General features: G+C 30.4%; 1 protein-coding gene across 3 annotated transcripts in view; it reads right to left on the bottom strand.

Annotated features, from left to right (window-relative positions):
* Positions 1 to 19,147, bottom strand: part of LOC117175986 — a 126,079-nt gene that overhangs the window by 16,087 nt on the left and 90,845 nt on the right. For all 3 annotated transcript variants that reach the window (XM_033365890.1, XM_033365891.1, XM_033365892.1), the window contains exon 5: positions 2,262 to 2,413. In XM_033365890.1, coding sequence (XP_033221781.1) covers positions 2,262 to 2,413 — 152 coding nt within the window. The remainder of the gene's footprint in view (positions 1 to 2,261; positions 2,414 to 19,147) is intronic.

Genomic DNA, 19,147 nt, shown 5'->3' with positions numbered 1-19,147 from the left:
TGAGAAATTTTAGCGGGCGTCGATGCCAAATCCGTCCGTCACAGAAACAAATTAATGCACTTTTTTATTTTTAAATAAAATTATTTTTAGAACATTGTGGAGTCTTGAAATTTTTTCTTGATGTACGAATTACTGCCATTCAACTCAGTGAACCAAGTTAGGATCGTTAGAAGAAATTTGAAAATAAGAAAAATTGTACTTAATTTTCACAATTTTTTAAATATTGAAATAAAAATCTAGATTATGAACTGTTTTAATGCTTAAAAATTATATTGAAAGTAACTATTAAACCTATGACTTTTATATTATTGATATTTAATTATTGAATAATTATTTAAAAATTTTTTTGCATTATTATAAATTCATTTAAATTCTAATAATCTATACATATAAAATATTGTTGATATTTTACAACCTTTTTAAATTTGGTAAATAAATTGATAACCATAAACTCATTTAAATTTTAAGAATTTATAGAAATAAAACATTGGGCGACTTAATAAACAATTTATGATGACAAAAATAGTAAATGATCAAAATAATACCAAAAGCCATTTCCACAATATTTTGTGAAGATTGAAAATTATATAAGGTACTTCTAAGAGAAGGGACACTTCATAGTAGTGTTTTAACCAAATGTTTAATTTGTTACAGTAAAAGAAAATGTCCAAATAAATAATTCCATTTGAGAATAAAAATGATTGCAGAATCTTCATAAACAATTAAACATACATAAAAGAAAACGTCTTAGTTTTAAATGTCTTTTAGTATTGCAAAATAATTCTGCTCTTGACATTTTGCTACCACGCTACAATTTATGAACTTTTTCACACTTTCAAAGAGATGAGTAAAATGAAATTATAGGCGAAAACATAAAGTATCTTAATTATTATTTACGCTTTGATTTTTGAGCAATTTTTAAAAATAATGTCCATGATTTTGATAAAAGTCATTGAAACTTGGAATGATTTCGAAAGACATTTTAAGGTTCTAGAAATTAAAATTTTTTTTTTAAATTATAAAGACTTATTTAAATTACATTTTTCAACTTTTTAAGGATTTTAAAAGATTTTTGAATAATGAAATTGGTTCGTTATGATTCCATAGATAATTTATTACGATTTTTATTTTTTAGTTATGCGGGTTTATGAAACTTTAGAAATAATTCGATTAAGTGTAAGAGATATTTCGAAGCTTCAATAAATATACGCCAATAATTTTCAACTTGAAGAGATTTTAACAAATTTAAAATGAAATGTAGATCTTTTAAAGATTTAAAACAATTAATTTAATAGCTGCTGAGGAATTTTTAAAGGTTACGAAAAAATAAAAAATATCCTTATTTTTGTTGAGGTAATTATAATAATTTGTTAATATAAAACATTCATTTTGAAAAAATATTTTAAAAGATTATTGAAACATTCCAAAGTAACATAACATTTAATAAGTAAGTTGTTAAGTTTTATCTCGGTCGCCAGCCTTATTAAAAATTCAAAATTTTGAAATATATATGTATATATATATTTGTAGTCGGGTAATTTATTTATCACATAAATATTTTCTACACTGTTACATTGCGATGTCATCTGGTGGCAACATAGTTTATTTAATTTTCTTCTTGAATTTTGTTTATATATCCTTTTACAAGCATGAAGTAAAAATGAAATAAAACAAAATAGAGAAAATGAGTGAAAAATAGTAGGGTGCCACCAGATGGTAAAACGGTAAACCGCGCATCCCAATACAAGGAGGAACAGGCGGACCTATTCGCCTTTAAGAGCCCAAGCTTCTCCGAATGACTGCAAATGACGGAATGAACTCTTGGTGGAGATCATACAGAGGGTTAGGAAACTTAACCAGAAGACTAAAAAGATACATGTATAAACCTTCAAGAGTGGTCTCAGAATTAAAGGGTGGACAGCTAGGAGAATTTCTGCAAAAGGAACGAAAAGATACCGAAGGCGAAACGTCTTTATTAAAACGTTGCCTAGGGATCTAGCGGACAAAGAAGAATATCTGAAACACACGGTGAAAGTCAACTTCGCAGATTTCAGGAAAGTCGGTAATTACAAAGCAGGAAATCTCACAAATATCAACAATCCAATGTTAAAAGTGCTCAAAGGAGTGCTGTTTCAAACTAAAATCGTAGAAGTTTTCAAAGTCTTAAATCGGACTCGTTAACCATTGCATAATTACATGTAATATTCAGTGAATTTAAAAGCAATTAAATAGGTAATCAAATATACCATTAATATTTTTACCTATTATGAGCAGGGAATGTAGGAGTCGTAGGTCGACTACATTTTTGGCCACCCTCGCAACTTGTCGTCATTTCCATACCCACAACTTTAACTTCTCCATGCGAATCGTCAATGTCTTCTAACTCATATTTTTTATCACATAATTCTTCGTCCTGTAATAACAAGTTATGAGTTACATGATGCATATTAGTAGTGTTACAGGCTACACAGTCGTTTTATTATTCAAGCATAAATAGAATAGATTTTGTAATTTACGTTACTTAAAGTTAAAATTAAGTGTAACTAGAGAAGCTGAAATTAAATTCTTAAAATTATAATTTTCGTAATCTTGATGATGTAAGTTATGGGCAAATCTTTGGAACATATAACCAAAATATCCCTCACATTTAGGCTGAAATAATAAAGTCATATGGAATTGATTAAAACCATATGTAATAATTTAATATACAGAACACCCCAGACTTAAGTGGTCGAACGTAGATAGCTGTATACAAATAAAAAAAATTAATCTAAAATTCCTTTTCGAAAAATTATTTAATGTTTTAGTTTTTGAGTTATAAAATATTTAAACTAGACCAATCAGGAGCGCAGAGAGAGAGAGAGACAGAGAGAGCGCGAGGGGGCAGAGACAGAAATAGAGGGAGAGGGAGGGAGGGAAAGAGAGAGAGAGTATATTTCAATGTCCTAAAAGTGATGCAGGTATAGGTTGAAGGGTACAGACCAGAAAAAGACCAAACGTTGTCTAAAACTGGTATTAAAATATTAGGTTGGTCTTTTTTTCACGCGGGTGGCTCCTCGAAGTGAAGTTTGGCAGTATTTTGTGAAAATAAATTTGAAAAGTCCGGCGTTCAGAGTGTCAGGTGGAATTGAATTACTGCAGCAGTACTTCTTCCATGCAGAAGTATTTGAAAACAGTCCAGAAAATGGAACTTGAAAAATTGAAATTTGTATTTATTTGTTTTTAATTTTTGCAACAAACATCTCCAATTACTGCTCGTGTACTATAAAATTTTCTGAATAAACGCGGGCATTTTGAGAAGAATGGGAATAATGGAATCGGAACCGATTCCCACATTCGATTCATCGATTCTTCGAAATCGTCGCATATAGCTGGAATCCTATAATCGAGAATCAATTTTTAACCAGCATTACCCATCCCCAGTCCAACGGCAGTGTCACTGCTGTTCTACCGTCGCTAACCCCACCTTTGCACTCGCTTCAATTAGTGATCCTCCAGCACTGGGACTTCAATGCTGTTTCAAGGTCGAAAATCGAACAAACCTCACTTGCTATCTTCACACGTTAGAAAAAGAGGTCCGTTCGATTTTTGACTTTCGATAAGGTATCAGAGTCCCACTGCAGGAAGAGTTACAGAAGTCATCACAAAATTTGAACATATGCTTGATAACGAATGCGTTAGGACTAACTGCAACTCAAAGTTATTTGCCGTCAATCGTGAACCGATCTAACAAATTTTATCTGACAAATAATTTGGATAAATACTATAACCTCAACATTCTATTTTTCCATTCTACTCATCAAATATTTATAGAGTTGCATACTTTCTCGTTTTATAATGACACTAATTTGCAAAAGGACATGTGGTTTTAATATTTATTGAGTAATATGTACAAATTGAATTTTAGAATTTGAATCCAACATCCTTAGCATTGAAACATTTTTAAATAACAGTAACATCTTTTTTATTTATACAGGAATGTTGCAGAATGCCGCAAGTTGAATTTTCAATACTTTAAAACAGTTATACAACAATTAATTATTAATATTCGATTTTAAAAGATACAGGAAACTATATTTTAATATTTAAAAACGCGCTAAGAAGGACTTCCGTATTCCGGTTGGGCCTACCACCCAGAAACTACTCAAAAGCTAAAACTTCAAACGATTTTTCAAAAAGGAATTTTTTATTTATTTTCAATTTTTATAAAACTACATAAGTTCAGACATTTGAGTCTTAGGCACTCTGCATAGGGCATGCTGCGCTGATTAATTTAAATAAATAATAATGTATTTAGTTTGCATCTTGAAAGTCAACCCCTTTTAAAACTTTGAACACGTTAAAGAGGGGCACGTAACGACAATTAGTGACAGGTGCTCCACGACAAAAATCCAGCAAATCTCATGGTAAAATAAATAAAATAAATATAAAATAATAACAATATAATAATAAAATATAAAATAAAAAACTGCAGAATTTGTTATTTCCGCGTTATTTTTTGTTAGCATTAATAAAACTGAATGAAAATAGTGTAATATGCAACATATGAACGTTTTAAAGGTTTCAATAATTGTTTTTTTTTATTTAAAAAATTTACAAATAGAATGATTATTGATAGCTCTCGCGACGCTGGACACTTTTTCGCATTTTCCATGCGAAAAACCGACTGGGGGGGGGGGGCAATTGTTTTTAAACTACTTCGAAAATTCTCTGCAATAATAAACTTAGTGCACTTCCTGGATATTTTCAATAATTTATTTTGTACAAACAAAAAGAAACAAGGAATACTCACGCACGTCACTTGCTGACAAACAGCTGGCTCTTGTACGTAGTTTTTAACCAAATAAGCGCAAACACGTGTTCGTACTTTAGAACGGAGAGATAGCACCGCAGATTAGAATTATTTCCCTGAAACCTCGCGGGACTTACAAAAAATCATGAATCTCCATAAGGCTGTACAAGGTTAGCACCTTATGTTCCACGAGTACACCTTGTGTATTTGGTCTCAACCAAATTAAAAATGTGAGATATTAACCCAAATCACCGTCATAAAACCCTAATGAAATCATCATCGATAAAGTCGGATTTTTTAAGCAAAGAGTAGATTTACTGAATTAAATGCTTATTGTTCTGTTATTAAAATCTACAATATTATTGTGAAAATTAGTTTCGTTCAAAAGAATATAAAATGTATGTACTATTAATACTATTTGAGCAGAATTATTAAGATGTTTCCCATGATATTACTTTCGGTCGAAATGTCAACCGCGCGACTACTAACGTAACTCTAGAAGGCCTACTCTCGGGTTAAAAGGCAGATCGGACAATATACAAAAGCCTTAAAAAATAAATTTTTTTAATATCGTGGGTTACCCCCTTATGTTCCCCGACCATTCGTTTATAAATCATGTCTATAATTATACCAGTAACAAGTAGTGCGTTTCTAATAAAGCAAAGTTTATCTTTTTAGGATATTTTCCCTATCTATGTGTATTTTTAATATACCTCCTTTTAAGAGACGTTTATAGGTCATGGGATAAAAATAAATTAAAAAATGGCGCACATTCGTGAATACAAGAATAATAATGTTGGTGGCATCAACTAATTGTAAGCAAGAACTAAACTAAGCAGGTTTTTAGACAAATTTCATGTATCTGTTCAGTGACTAAAGCACACTGTGTATTTTTTATTTACTCTGAATAATACTTATTTCTTTTTAAATTAAAAATTCTTTCGAATTCTCTTCTTAATTATTCTGATTTTTAAATTATAAAATTAAAGGAGGAAATTTAAATTATCTTTTAAGTAACTGTGAAGACTTGAAGTTACTCTCTCTGTCACTTTCAATTTTTTTTTATATTGATACTTAGTGTCAACACGTATTGATATTTAAAGTGCTCGATCAAAAAGGTTATTCCACAGCCATATTAACATGACAACTTATGAGTGAAAGTTATGTTTAAGTTATATTATGGTTCAAAAATATAATAAATTATCTGCGCATGTTTCTTCTTTTGTGCTCTCCGTAAATTGGACGTCAATAAAGTAACAACTCATTTGGCATTATCAACCAATTTTAAATAATCTATAAATAATTAACATAAGAAAGAAGCGCTTTTATCAAATTTTTACATCGTGAACTTTAGTGATCTTAGTGATGCACTACACTGCAACTATATATATATATATATATATAAACTGAATCAAAAGAGTTTAAAGTTCCAGAGGTTTGCCCATTTAGGTAAGTAACAAAACTCTAAAGGTTATAAGTTTTTCATGCATTTTTTCATAATATAAATTCTAACACATTATACATAATCCTTGAATCAAGTAACAATTATATATGAATATATGTTGGTAAAAATAACTCACATTTGAAACTGACTTACATATGCATGTTGTTTCACTCTTAAACTTTATTAGACATTTTGAAATTATTATTCTTTATCCAAAAGAAGGAAAAAATTCTTTTTGAGCTTAAACGTAATTAATCATTTAAGACGTGGATAATAAATTGGTTTTTTTTTAACTTGCAAGTTTCCAGAAATATCACAATTGTCTTTAATGATAGTAAAAAAATATCTGTTCTCTGTTATAAAAGATTAACCCATTTTATGAACAGGAGAAAAAACATCACATTTTTAAAAGTAATATAAACATTACATAAAATTTCATAATAAAACCAATTATTTGTAATTAGGATTTTGGGGAGATTCGGTACGTTGGCGACAGCACTAAACCTGGGACAAGCCAATTTAAAATTTTTAAATCAAGTATAAGCTTATGTTTTCTGTTTCCAAATGATTCTTTAAACTCCAGTGAACTTTTTCAAAAGTTTTAAGATAAACGGTGTTTTTAATTAAAGTGAACCCTGGATTTAGGACTTCCGGATATAGAAATTTCGAGAATTGTCACCGCGTCGCGATTATGGGTGAGAGTAGCTGTAGGGAGGGTTGCGATGCTCACTCAGGCCTGACAGCACAGGAGCGTTGCCCTAAGACAATGGTCGGCAAACTTTATACTTAATTTTCAGGTATGGTCAGGCTCCACTCGACTTAATTTTTTCTACTATTTTTCGGTCTATTCATGTAGCTTAGTGGGCTTAGTGTGAGTGAGCTTACTCCAGCAAGGGTCTTTTGTCCACAGGCATGTCAAAGTAAGGAAATTTCAATACTTGTAATGTTTCAACTAGCGATTTTAAAATAGCATTATCAGAATCTACGAATTTTCCCGATTCCAATGATATATTACTTGCCTAGAAAAGTAAAAAATTTGAAGTAGTTTAATATCAAGAAACATCAGCTTTAGAGTCAATTTAATACTAAATACTTCTCAAGTTTTCAACCTTTATAGACAAATTACATGTGTTTGGAATCGGAACAATACGTCGTAGATTCCAAATATATTACTTTTAAGCCACTGATTGCAAAATTACGAATTTTTTAATCTCACATTTTTGTCCCATTTTGTAACAAAGGACCTCTGAGGAAAAGATTGGTCTGGCCAAGCTTGCAGGTACTGCCCTGAAAGTAGGTCGTAGGGCAGCCAGGTCAGGGTACCCTGTACTGGGCAAGAGCGTGCCGACCACTGCCCTAAGGCAGCGATTCCCAAACTAGTGCCGTCGGCCGATGAGGCTGCTGCCGGCAGGGGGATGCCACCCCGGGCCGGGCAGCTAGGCAGGCTCCGAGGCAGACTCCCCGCTGCGAGCAGAAGGCTACTTTCCTCGACTTTCGTGTACCTACCACGAATGACCCTTTCATTGTTATGAACTTGCAATAACTGAAATTATAAAAACTTAGATCAATTAAATTTTAATTGGCTGAATGAATTTCGTGATATAACTTAAAGAAAATGAAAACAAAGTTTTTGAAAATCGGTTAATATCCGAACTAATAAATGAAATATTCACAAATCTTGTGAAGAACAACAACGAAAAGGTCAGCGAAGCAAGCAACCGAGCACGAACGACTAGCGTCCAGTGTCTCACTTGGGTTCCAGTATTGTGAAAAAATTTGAGGGTGGGGCCCCTGCCGCGCTTTAGAAAGTGCATAAAAAGTTTGGGAATCGCTGCCCTAAGGCATTGTATTCTAACGGCCTATTTGTGCAATTGTGTTGCGACATTCCGAGAGTGTACTCGAAGCGGGAGAAACACGGGAATAAGCATGATGGCGAGCTTACGTCGAGCAACAATGGGGCTCCAATGCCATTTCCCAACTGAAGACGATGAGACTGATCGGATTAGTTTGCTCGATCGAAAGATCTTAACTTTGACATCGAAAATAGCGAGATCTGTCACGCGAATATATATCGCCAAGTGGTATCTCGAAGTTATTGGAGGAATGTTAATGAAAAAAGCGGTTTAAAGTTAATTATTTGCTATAAGATTTCTTGTTAATATTTTATTGAAATTCAAATTGCTTTTGAATTGGTGGCGCTGTCGTTGCTACCAATTGTCTCTACAATACGAGAAAGAAAACAAAGAAGAAAAAGTATTGGATAGACATAAATAGAGAGAGTATGGTAGTTTTTAAACGAAAAGACCTGTCATTGGCACAAACTCGGATCGTCTTTGTCTGACTCACATGGTAGAAAGAAAGGTTCGATTGACTTCAGACTTCGTGGTCTCACTGTAGTGTCTTATAATGTCAAGTATGTAGTGTTCATGTAAGAAGAGTGAATTTTTCGTGGACAGTTAATTTACCATTTATAGAAGTGAGTCAGTTTCTTAAAATAGCTTCTTCTTACGTCTGGTTATGAAACTTCGTCGAATGCATTCTATGCGATTACCCAGAAGTGCGTGCTTCGTGCATGCGGCATTTTAGTGAAAAAGTCATGTGTTTTTGGATACTGCTGTCTTCAAATGGTTTAATCAAGTCAGCGAAAAAGTATCTTGGACCGATTATATAAGAGAAAGCTCTCCTTTTAAACGTACGTAAGCAGGAAACACATTTACTTTAACGTATAAAAAGCAAACTTTCTTCCTCATTTCAGTTAAATATCTAGTTTACCCTTGTCTTCACATTAGAAAAATAATTTTCAGAGTATTTTCTACCACATAGTACAATTCACCGGAAACAGTTCATATGTCTAAATTCAGGGTTCACTGTACTAAGAATCATTCAAATCAGTTTTTCATCAAGTGGAATTTTGAAATATACTTTAATTATTTATGAAATTCCTATTGGACTCTTTTCTATAAACAAGATTTATATGAGAATTATTAATATCTGAGAAAGTCAAAACGATACGATTGGGGAAATATTTAATAATACGTGTTGGGCAGGAACCAAAACGGTTATGTAACCTATCCTGGCAGTTCTCATTTGTTACAAAGAAAATACAATAAGGCCATCCATATACCACGTGTACAGTGTGTGTGTGTGTTGGGGGAGGGGGGGGGGGAAGCTAAAAAGTTCACGATTGTCGACGGAGGAGGCGGAGGTTTAGATCAAATCTACGTGGACGCGTGTTTTCCTCCATGTGCGGACTTCTTTAAAGAAAAAACATACAAACTAGAAAATTTCAAATACTTTTTACTTGGATTTCCCAACTTACATCATTAAGGTGCTTCCTGAGGCTTGATTTTTAGTTCATGTAAGACAAATGACAACTTTTCTCCTACAATTATGAATTGTTTGATGTCATATTTTGACCACATAATCTAAATGGCTAAATAAAATCCCTCAAAGAGAGGTTTTTCGAAAAATGATCTGGTTGTTGTTTTTTTTCTAATTAATTTAAAATATAATGCATTTTATGCGCCTGGAAAAGAGCGAACCGCCACCGTTAGTGTACCCATGGTGAACGGAATAACGGCGTGGCACTAGGGTGGTCTCAAAATGCATGGCAAAAGACCAGAATACAGTGCTTAAAAGGTCAATTTCATGAAGAATTGACATTTTTTGTTTTAAGGGTAGTTTTCAGGTACTCGTGGGGATGTGTCGGTTGAGAGAAATAAAAATTATTAAAATACTAAGGAATTTGATTTTAATATGCTGCATTAGGTTCACTACATAACATAAAAACATAACAAATAACATAAATAACATAAAATAGATAATAAATATCTATAAATAATATCTATAAATATTTATAAATAATAAGTAACATAAAAAAGATAGAAGAAAATCGGTTAATGTGTTCAATTTCTGTCGAGATTTTTTGTAATTTTGTATACCCTTTAAGATTATTTTTATTATTTAAAGTATTGGTTGATTTTCCTCATTTTTTCTAAATTATATCAGGAAATTGATGTTTGAGCCATGTTTTTTTTAATTGTAGAGATTGTAAAAAGCCTTCATAGCGTAATAATGAAAGCTTATCAATTAGATTTCTCAGGTTCTATGACAAAAAATGCTGAAGAATGATGCTGCGTCAAGAATATTTGAAATTCTTGAATCGGAAAAGTGAAGAATTGCAAGTTATTTTATTTCCACGATATAGAATATAGATACAGATATAGAATTATTTTGCTACAGTGGGTAATAAAATTTTGCTTAACGCAACACAACTTAACTTAAGTTTTCCCGTTGTAACACAATAAAATTCATTTCATTGTACTACAGGTGGTTAAAAATTTAGACGCAAATTACTCATTTGAAGAAACTTAGAACTACAAGTAGAATTGACCCCATTTCAATTAACATGACAATGTTTGTATCAATTAAAATGTAGAATTGTAACTTAAACATGCAAATGAATCAGAGTTTTATTCAAAATTTTTTTCTCTCTGCTTTTCTTAAACTTAAGGGATATATTTATACTATCTTTCGTGTTTACATTTTATCTTGCTTTTTGTCGTAATTAAATTGATTTATAGACCTACTTCAATCTATTTTCTGCCCGCTATAACGTGTCCTTTTTTCTTCGAAGGAAGGATGCAAAGGGTTACGCTTACGTTTAAGACCTACATTCGTTTCCCTTTTCAACATCCAGCAAAAATCAGCCATCATGATCTCTTCCCATCTACCCTAATATCGTTGATCCATCACTTTTATGTCTTGTTGAAAACGTTCTCCTTGTTCTTCGCGGAAATCACCAACATTTTCTGGAAACTTATCCAGATGGGAATCTAGAAAGTGAAGTTTTAAATTCATCAAGCAGCCTAACTTTTTGTAATTTCTTATCATTTTCGCAACAATATTCTCGTAGTCTGGACTTTTCTTGTTACCGAGGAAATTTGCGTTTACTGCTTTAAAACTTTCCCAAGCGTCCATTTCAATTTTCGTCATGTGGCTCACGAAATTAGTATCTCTTGTCAATATTCGAATCTGTGGTCCATCAAAGACTCCTTTCAATTTAGCGTCTGAAACCTTAGGGAATTTAAGGGATATATACTTATAGCATTTTCCATCTTTGTCTAACGCCTTGACAAATTGCTTCATGAGCCCAAGCTTTATGTGGAGAGGTGGTAGTAAAATTGTTTCTGGATCAATGAGGCTTTGGTTGATGGTATTATGAGAACCAGGTTTGAATGAATCTCTTAAAGGTCAATGTTTTTTGCTGTAATGATTGGCTCGATATCTGCTATTCCACAGGCATATAAAGCATGGCTCTCTCGTGAAACCCGATTGTTGGCCTAATATCATTGTTATGATTTTGAGATCACCACATATTCGCCATTTGTGAATCGTGTAATTAACTTTTTCAAGAAGCATTTTAACATTGTTATATTCTTCTTTGATGACCGTTGAGTGAGCTATAGGGATAGGAGCGTAAGTATTCGTGTTATGCAGTAAAACAGGTACCGCAAACACAACGGGAAAACACAATCAGTTTAATTGTGTTTCGTGAGGTTAGGTTAGCTTAGGCTAGGTTAGATATATTTCTAGGTTAGGCTCGAGTTGACCCATTCGATGTAGCACACATTTGCTACTGGGAAAATATGCTTCTAGAGCTTTACGTGTAGTTCAATAAATTTCTGTTAATTCAGGTTAGGTGAGGTCAGGTTCTGTTGAGTAAAGTTCTGTTAAATTAGTTGATATCAGGCAAGGGTTGATCCTTCACAGTTGTCGACATGTTTTTGAAGTGAAAATTTGCATCACTGGCATTATTTTGAAATTTATTTGCCTCAATGCATGATTTTTCGTCATTTTTTGAGGTTATGGCTCAACCATGACGTGATGGGTAATTTTTGATACAGAATTTGAATTCAGCTCCCCAAAATCCATATGAATACGTGTGTCTTGTTACCAGATCCGCAAACTTTTTTTATGTGGTTGTGTAATTATTCAAAACTTTTCTCCAAAAAATCTTGCAGGTATTTCTTTATAAACGAACATTTGGTGGACACGCTGGGGGCTTGCATACATGGCGAGTTGAATGCCACCCGAATTGCACAACAGCAGGGGAGAAGCCATTATACAGGTCAAGTCCGTGCATCTTCGGATCAAGTTTATGATAGTTTCCATGGTTGCATTCGAAACTTCAAACGGTTATGTTCAGATTCACTTGTTTTCCCAAATCGCTGTCAGTAAATGTAGGCAATGTTAATTTAAAGTTTTCGTATGTAATATTTCATTCACTTTATTTGAAAGATATCCTGTCTATTCATAACATACCTTTTTTATGCAGTAAAAATAAGCGTTAAACACCACTCTTCGCCCACTGGAAGCACAAAATATTAATAATATTTTATAGTATTTGTCACTTAGCAGCCATTCTATAATGTTATTAGCACAGAAAAAAATGACGTTTACTTCTCAGTTCAAATGCCTCACTTAATTATTAATTAAACACTTTTAATATTTGTAATTACTATATAACATAACCTATATTGTTTTGACACTTGTATCCGTTTGAAGTTTCGAATGCAACCATGGAAACTATCATAAACTTGATTCGAAGATGCACGGACTTGACCGAATGGCCGGTCCGAATGAAACTTTAAAGGCGCGCAATATGAAAATACCCCTGTATAATGGCTTCTCCTCTGCTGTTGTGCAATTCGGGTAGCATTCAACTCGCCATGTATGTAAGCCCTAGCGTGTCCACCCTGTATATAATTCCACATATATTTGGTGGAATATCCAAATTTTTTAAAGCGGCTACGAAAAATATTTCGTTGAAACCAGTTCTGTGCAGTTTTGAGTGGCAGTATATTTTCTGTGACTAAAAGGATTATAAGGATAAGACTATAAGTGACAATAAGGATAATTGTTGCACAATAAGCCAAAGGCAAGTCATTCATTCTAATATTTTTTAAATAGTTTATTAGTTTTTTGTAGACAACAATTATTTTCTACAAAACCATAAAGTACTACAACTTCTATGGTTGCAAAGTTTTCCGTCACTCAAACCCTTTCCCAGGTCATTCATATCTAAAGTTACAGAAAATTCCATAACCACAGGCAGTGCCGAATTGCACGTTATTCTTTGTACGATAGACCGAATACATTTCCTATGTGCGTTTGAATTTTGTGCTTTGTTTAAAAAAAACTCCAATTTATTTAATTCTCTATAACTTTGGTCTTTTTATTCATTTATCTATTATTTTTGTTTTTTCCTTCATTGTATTTACTTTATTTTTCTTATTTAATTTATTTATCTGGTCCATTTTATTTACTTATATTTATTTGATTAATTGTATTTATTTAATTTTCTTTATTAATTTCCTGTGTGTGTTTACTTCATTTATCTTATTTATTATATACATACTATTCATCGTATTTATCGTGACTATTTTTTCCTTCATTTTATATACATTAATTCTCTGACTCACTGTATTCATTTCATTTCTTTTATGCATTTCAATTTTTCATTTTATTTACTTTATTTATCTTATTCACTTAATTTATTTAATTTAATTTATGTATTCATTTCATTCGTTTTTTTTCATTTTTTTATTCGTTTAATTTATTTTATTCTTTTCATTCATGTTATTCATTGTCTTCATTTCATTTCTTTTATGCATTTCATTTTTTTATTCATTCAATTTATTTTATTCTTTTCATTCATTTTATTTATTGTGTTCATTTCATTTCTTTTATTCATTTCATCTTTTTGCTTAATTTTATTTACTTTATTTCTCTTATTTATTTCATTTATATTATTTATTTCATCAATTTGTTTTTTTTTCTTCATTTTGTTTACTTTATTTCTCGTATTCATTTTATTTTTTTATTCATTTCATTAAATCTTTTCATTCATTTTATTTATCGTATTCATTTCTTTTATTCATTTCATTTTTTGTTTTCATATTATTTACTGTATTTCTCTTCTTCATTTTATTTCCTTTCTTCATTAAATTTTTTCTTTTCATTCATGGTATTTACTGTATTCATTCCATTTTTTTATTTATTTCCTTTATGTGTTTACATTATCTTTCTTATTTATTATATACATACATCTTATTGATTGCATTTATTGTAATTATTTTATTTATTTTATTCAATTCATTTTGTTCTTCATTTTATACGCTTTATTCCTCTTATTCATTTCATTTATTTTATCTATTCATTCCATTTGATTTTCTTTATTTCATTTCATTTTTTTCATTAATTTAATTTATTTTATTCTTTTCATTAGTTTTATTTAGTTTATTCCTTTCATTTCTTTTATTCATTTCCTTTAGATGATTACTTTATTTATATTATTTAATATATACATTTCAGTCATTGGACCGGCATATTTTGAGCTAATTTTACGACGCATGTTATGTTTTCAGGATGCCAATACAAATGAAGAGGAGATGAATGTAGTGAATTTAGCTCATCCAATGCTCGTTTAAAAGGTACATACTACATTATATTCAAGTGTAAAAAAACGACAGACAGAAAAAGTTTACTTTTTATTTGAATTTTTAGTTTATTTTATACTGCTAATGAAAGAATTGTTTTTATTTTTGTTGGTGCAGGAACCTCTTTATACGATGAATCCTGCAGGTGTTATATTTTAATTGACCAAAATATTATAATGGAAGCATAAGATGCACTCGTAAGTACGCTTCTTTTCGCCCTCGTACATTTCGTGTACGGGTATCACTATAAAAAATAGACCGGGTCAACATTAGAGTTTCTTGAAAGGTGAAACTCTTATTCATTTTTCCTTCCTTGAATATTTGTAAGAGGGAATGTAAAGTATATAAATGAATATAATATATTATTATTATTACATCGTCAATATAAAAAATTTATAGGCACTTCTATTTTATGCATTCCAGAATGATGATCTTGGACACGCCACTGATCCCAGAAATTAATCAAAGGACAGCTAATGGACGGAAAATAATTGGTCCACTAAAGCTACAAACCTCATAAAGAAAATAGTAAAATTTCAGTCAAGTGAATAGCTTTTGTAATATTTAGGTTCGTGAATGAAATATTGAGTGCCGAGGAAATATAATAAATGATCTTAATACCAGATTTGTACTTTTTTTAAATTGAAAATTCTCCAAACTTTGTTTTTAGGATATTTTAATTTTAATTTTTAATTCAGTAATAAAATGTCCTAATTTCAAAGTACAATTCCCAAATAAATTAGGAAATTTTCCTAATATATTTTTGGAAAAATGTCCTAATTTTAAAGTACAATTCCCAAATAAATTAGGAAATTTTTCCAATTTTTTTTTTTCGGGAAAACTTCCTAATTTGAAAGCATAATTTCCAAATAAATTAGGAAATTTTTCCGAATATATTTTTAGGAAAATTTCCTAATTTTAAAGTAAAATTCCCAAATAAAGTAGGAAATTTTTCCTAATTTATTTTCGGTAAAATTTCCTATAACATTAGGTATGTAGCGTTCCAATATTTTTTGGAAAAAATCCCAAAATCATTTTTACAGTTTTTTACAACAATTTTTTACAACCCAAAAATAAAATATATCCGTTTAGTTAAGTCTGTTCCGATTAGCAGAGCACATCGTTAAAATACTATGCGATATATAAAAGTAGTTCGATTAAATTATCCTAATAGCTATACAAAATTCTATGATATAAATATAGTGCATTTTTTCAATTACAAAATGGAAAATAATTTGAAACCTACTGATGGTAGAAAACGAAAAAGGCATGAAAGTTTTTGGGAAAGAAATGTTATTAAATGTAGCAGAAATGTGGTATGTAATAATAAATAAATTAATTAATTCTTGCTTAATATACTTGAAAAATATCTTTAAAAAATTAAAATATATAAATCAATTGACGATTCTATTATCTCATCGGACGAGGAATAAAGTAGGTTTAATTATTTTTTAATACGGAGAGATGTAACATAATTATTATCTTTAGCACCAAAATATCCATTTATACATTTAAAATGTATACATTTCTGAACAGTTTTAGTACAAAATATTTAAAACTTCCGATTTTGTTGAAAGTTGAAGTAAAAAAAATTCAAAACATTTTAATCAGAGAAAAAAAACAGATTTCGTAAATAATTCGAATTTTTTTTTCTTTTTTCTTGAATTTTCGTTTCAAACACAACTACTGGATCCACAATGAATGTGCCGTTGTTCAGGATTGGTGCACTATTTTGTTTCAAACAAGATAGTTTCATTTTTAACCAAAGAGAATAATTAACAACTACATGGATAAAGCTCAAACATGAATTTTCAACAAAAAAGTCCCAGCTCAACCAAAAAGATGATATGTTAACCAAAAAAATTCATTAATTACAACAACAAAAAGATTTCCATCCAACAAATACGAATGTGCAACAGAAGATATACTTCTTCAACACAATTGTTACAATGTGAAGCCAAAAATACGAATTATCTTCAAAACGGTTGAATTTTAAACCTGAAATTATAATATTGTAACAAACAAAGTTAATTTTCTACCAAGTAGTTAAATTTTCAAATGAATAGTTTAACTTTTAACTAAATAGTTGAATTTCCTACAAAAATAGGTAAATTATTATCCAAAAGTATAAATTTTAACAAAAATTTTATTTGCTACCCAATATTTTTGACCAATTTTATATATTTTCAAGCCAAAAAGAAGAATTTTCAATAAAAAGTGGGACGGTTGATATTTCGACAGACAAAATTTTCATTTAAAAACAAACAACAACAAAAAAGTTGAATTCAGCTAAAAAGACGAATCTTCACAAAACAAAATTTATTTTAACAAGAGTTTCACATTCAACCAAAAAGTTAGATTTCCATACAAAAAGATGAATATGTTCAAGCAAAAAGAATTTGTTAAATGAGAAGATCAATTTACTACCAAAAAATAGCGGTTTTCAACAAAACACATGCATTTTTAACGATATAGTTGTATTTTCAACTGCAAAAGATAACTTTTGAAATAGTTGAATTTTCAACTAAAATTTGAATTTAAAAAATTAATTTTCGATCAAAAATGAAATGAATTTTCAACAATAATAAAATCGTCAACGAAAGAAATGAAAATTCAACTATAATGATGATTTTTTCAACCAAACCATGATTCTTTTCACAAAATATTTGAATTTTCAACCCAAAAGATAAATACTTAATCAAAAGGTATAATAAATCAATGTTTAGTTACGAAAAATTAATTTTCAACCAAATAGCTGGATTTTTAAACAAATAGTTACATTTTTAACACAAAAAAGGAAAATTTTCATGGAAATACATCAGTTTTCAACTGTAAAAGCTAGATTTTTAACAAACGATAGAAGTTAAATTTGTTGTTAATAAATTAATCTTTTAATGGGAAAATCAACTTTCAGCTAATGAGATTATTTTGATATCAAAAAGAAGAAGTTTCATTAACATGGTTGAATTTTCATCTGAAACAGATAACATTTTTATTTAAAATAGAATAGTTAAATTTGCAGTAAAGTAATTCATGTTCAACCAAAAGAAAACCATCTTAAAAAAAAATAGTCAAATTTTCAACCCAATGGATCAATTTTCAACAAAAAAGATTAAAATATAAAAAACTAGATTTTTTTTGGTAAATTCGATCAAATTCTATGAAAATCCATCTATTTTGTTGAAAACTTATTTTTCTAATTGAAAATGGATTTATTATACCTTTTGATTAACAATTTATCTTCTTTAGTTGAAAATTTATGTATTTTGTTGCAAATTAATCTTTTTGGTAATTAACTTATCTTTTGGTTTGAAAAATCAACTGTTTTGAGTTTTGTTCAAAATTCGTCTTTTTTGGAAGTAAATTTATATTAACATATTCACCTTTTTGCTTGAAAATCAAACTATTTGGTTCAATTTTGATCTCTTGCTAAAACAATTTCGGTTTTGTAAAGATTCGTAATTTTAGTTGAATTCAATTTTTTTTTAATTAAAATTTTATTTGTCGAAATATCAACTATCCTAAGTTTTGTTGAGAATTCGTCTTTTTAGCTAAAAAATATATACAATTAGTAGAAAATAAAAATATTTGGTACCAGCTGAACTTTTTTGTTGAAAATTCATATTTTTGTTTGATAATTTAACTATTTTGGTAGAAAATTCAACTATGTAGTTAAACGTTAAACTATTCATTTGAAAATTTAATTATTCGTTAAAAAATTAACTTTTTTGTTAAAATAGTACAATTTCAGGTTGAAAATTCAACCGTTTTGAAGGTAATTCGTCTTTTTAGCTACAAAGTTTTAACAATCTTGTTGAAGAAGTATATATTGTGTTGCACAAACGTATTTTTTGGATGAAAATTAATCTTCTTCAACCAAAATTAAACTATTTCATTTTTGTTTGACAATTCATTTTTCGAAATATGGAAACTTAAAATATTTATTTGAATTTTTGTTTGTAATAAATTAATATCCTTGGTTAACAATGTCATCTTTTTGGTTGAAAATTCATGTTTTGAGCTTTATCCGTAAACAGTGAGGGCTGCCTGACTCGTTTCAAATTGGAATATATATATACCAAACCGAAGAGCCTATGACAAAGCCACCGAACGCGTCCTCGGGTTGCGGATAGAGGGTCCCTGTACCAAGGGTTTCTGCTGAATATGGTTACAAAAATAAATAGGCAGTCGCGGACAATTGTCCAGGGGTGGTCCCGAAGGAATTAACCCCCAAGCGGAGGTGTGAAAACCGTGGCGAAAGCTGAATGTCACCTGGGTGAGGTGTCAAAAACGGTGACTCTGGGATAACGGGCGACCACTCAGAGTACGCAGCCTTATCCTTGCATGCGGGGCTCTACAAGGATGGACGAACCCCTTTCCCTAGCTTCTCGTGGGAACAACAATGACAAC

Source organism: Belonocnema kinseyi, chromosome 7, assembly GCF_010883055.1.
Source record: "Belonocnema kinseyi isolate 2016_QV_RU_SX_M_011 chromosome 7, B_treatae_v1, whole genome shotgun sequence".
NCBI lineage: Eukaryota > Metazoa > Arthropoda > Insecta > Hymenoptera > Cynipidae > Belonocnema > Belonocnema kinseyi.
This window is presented reverse-complemented; position numbering and strand designations above follow the sequence as displayed.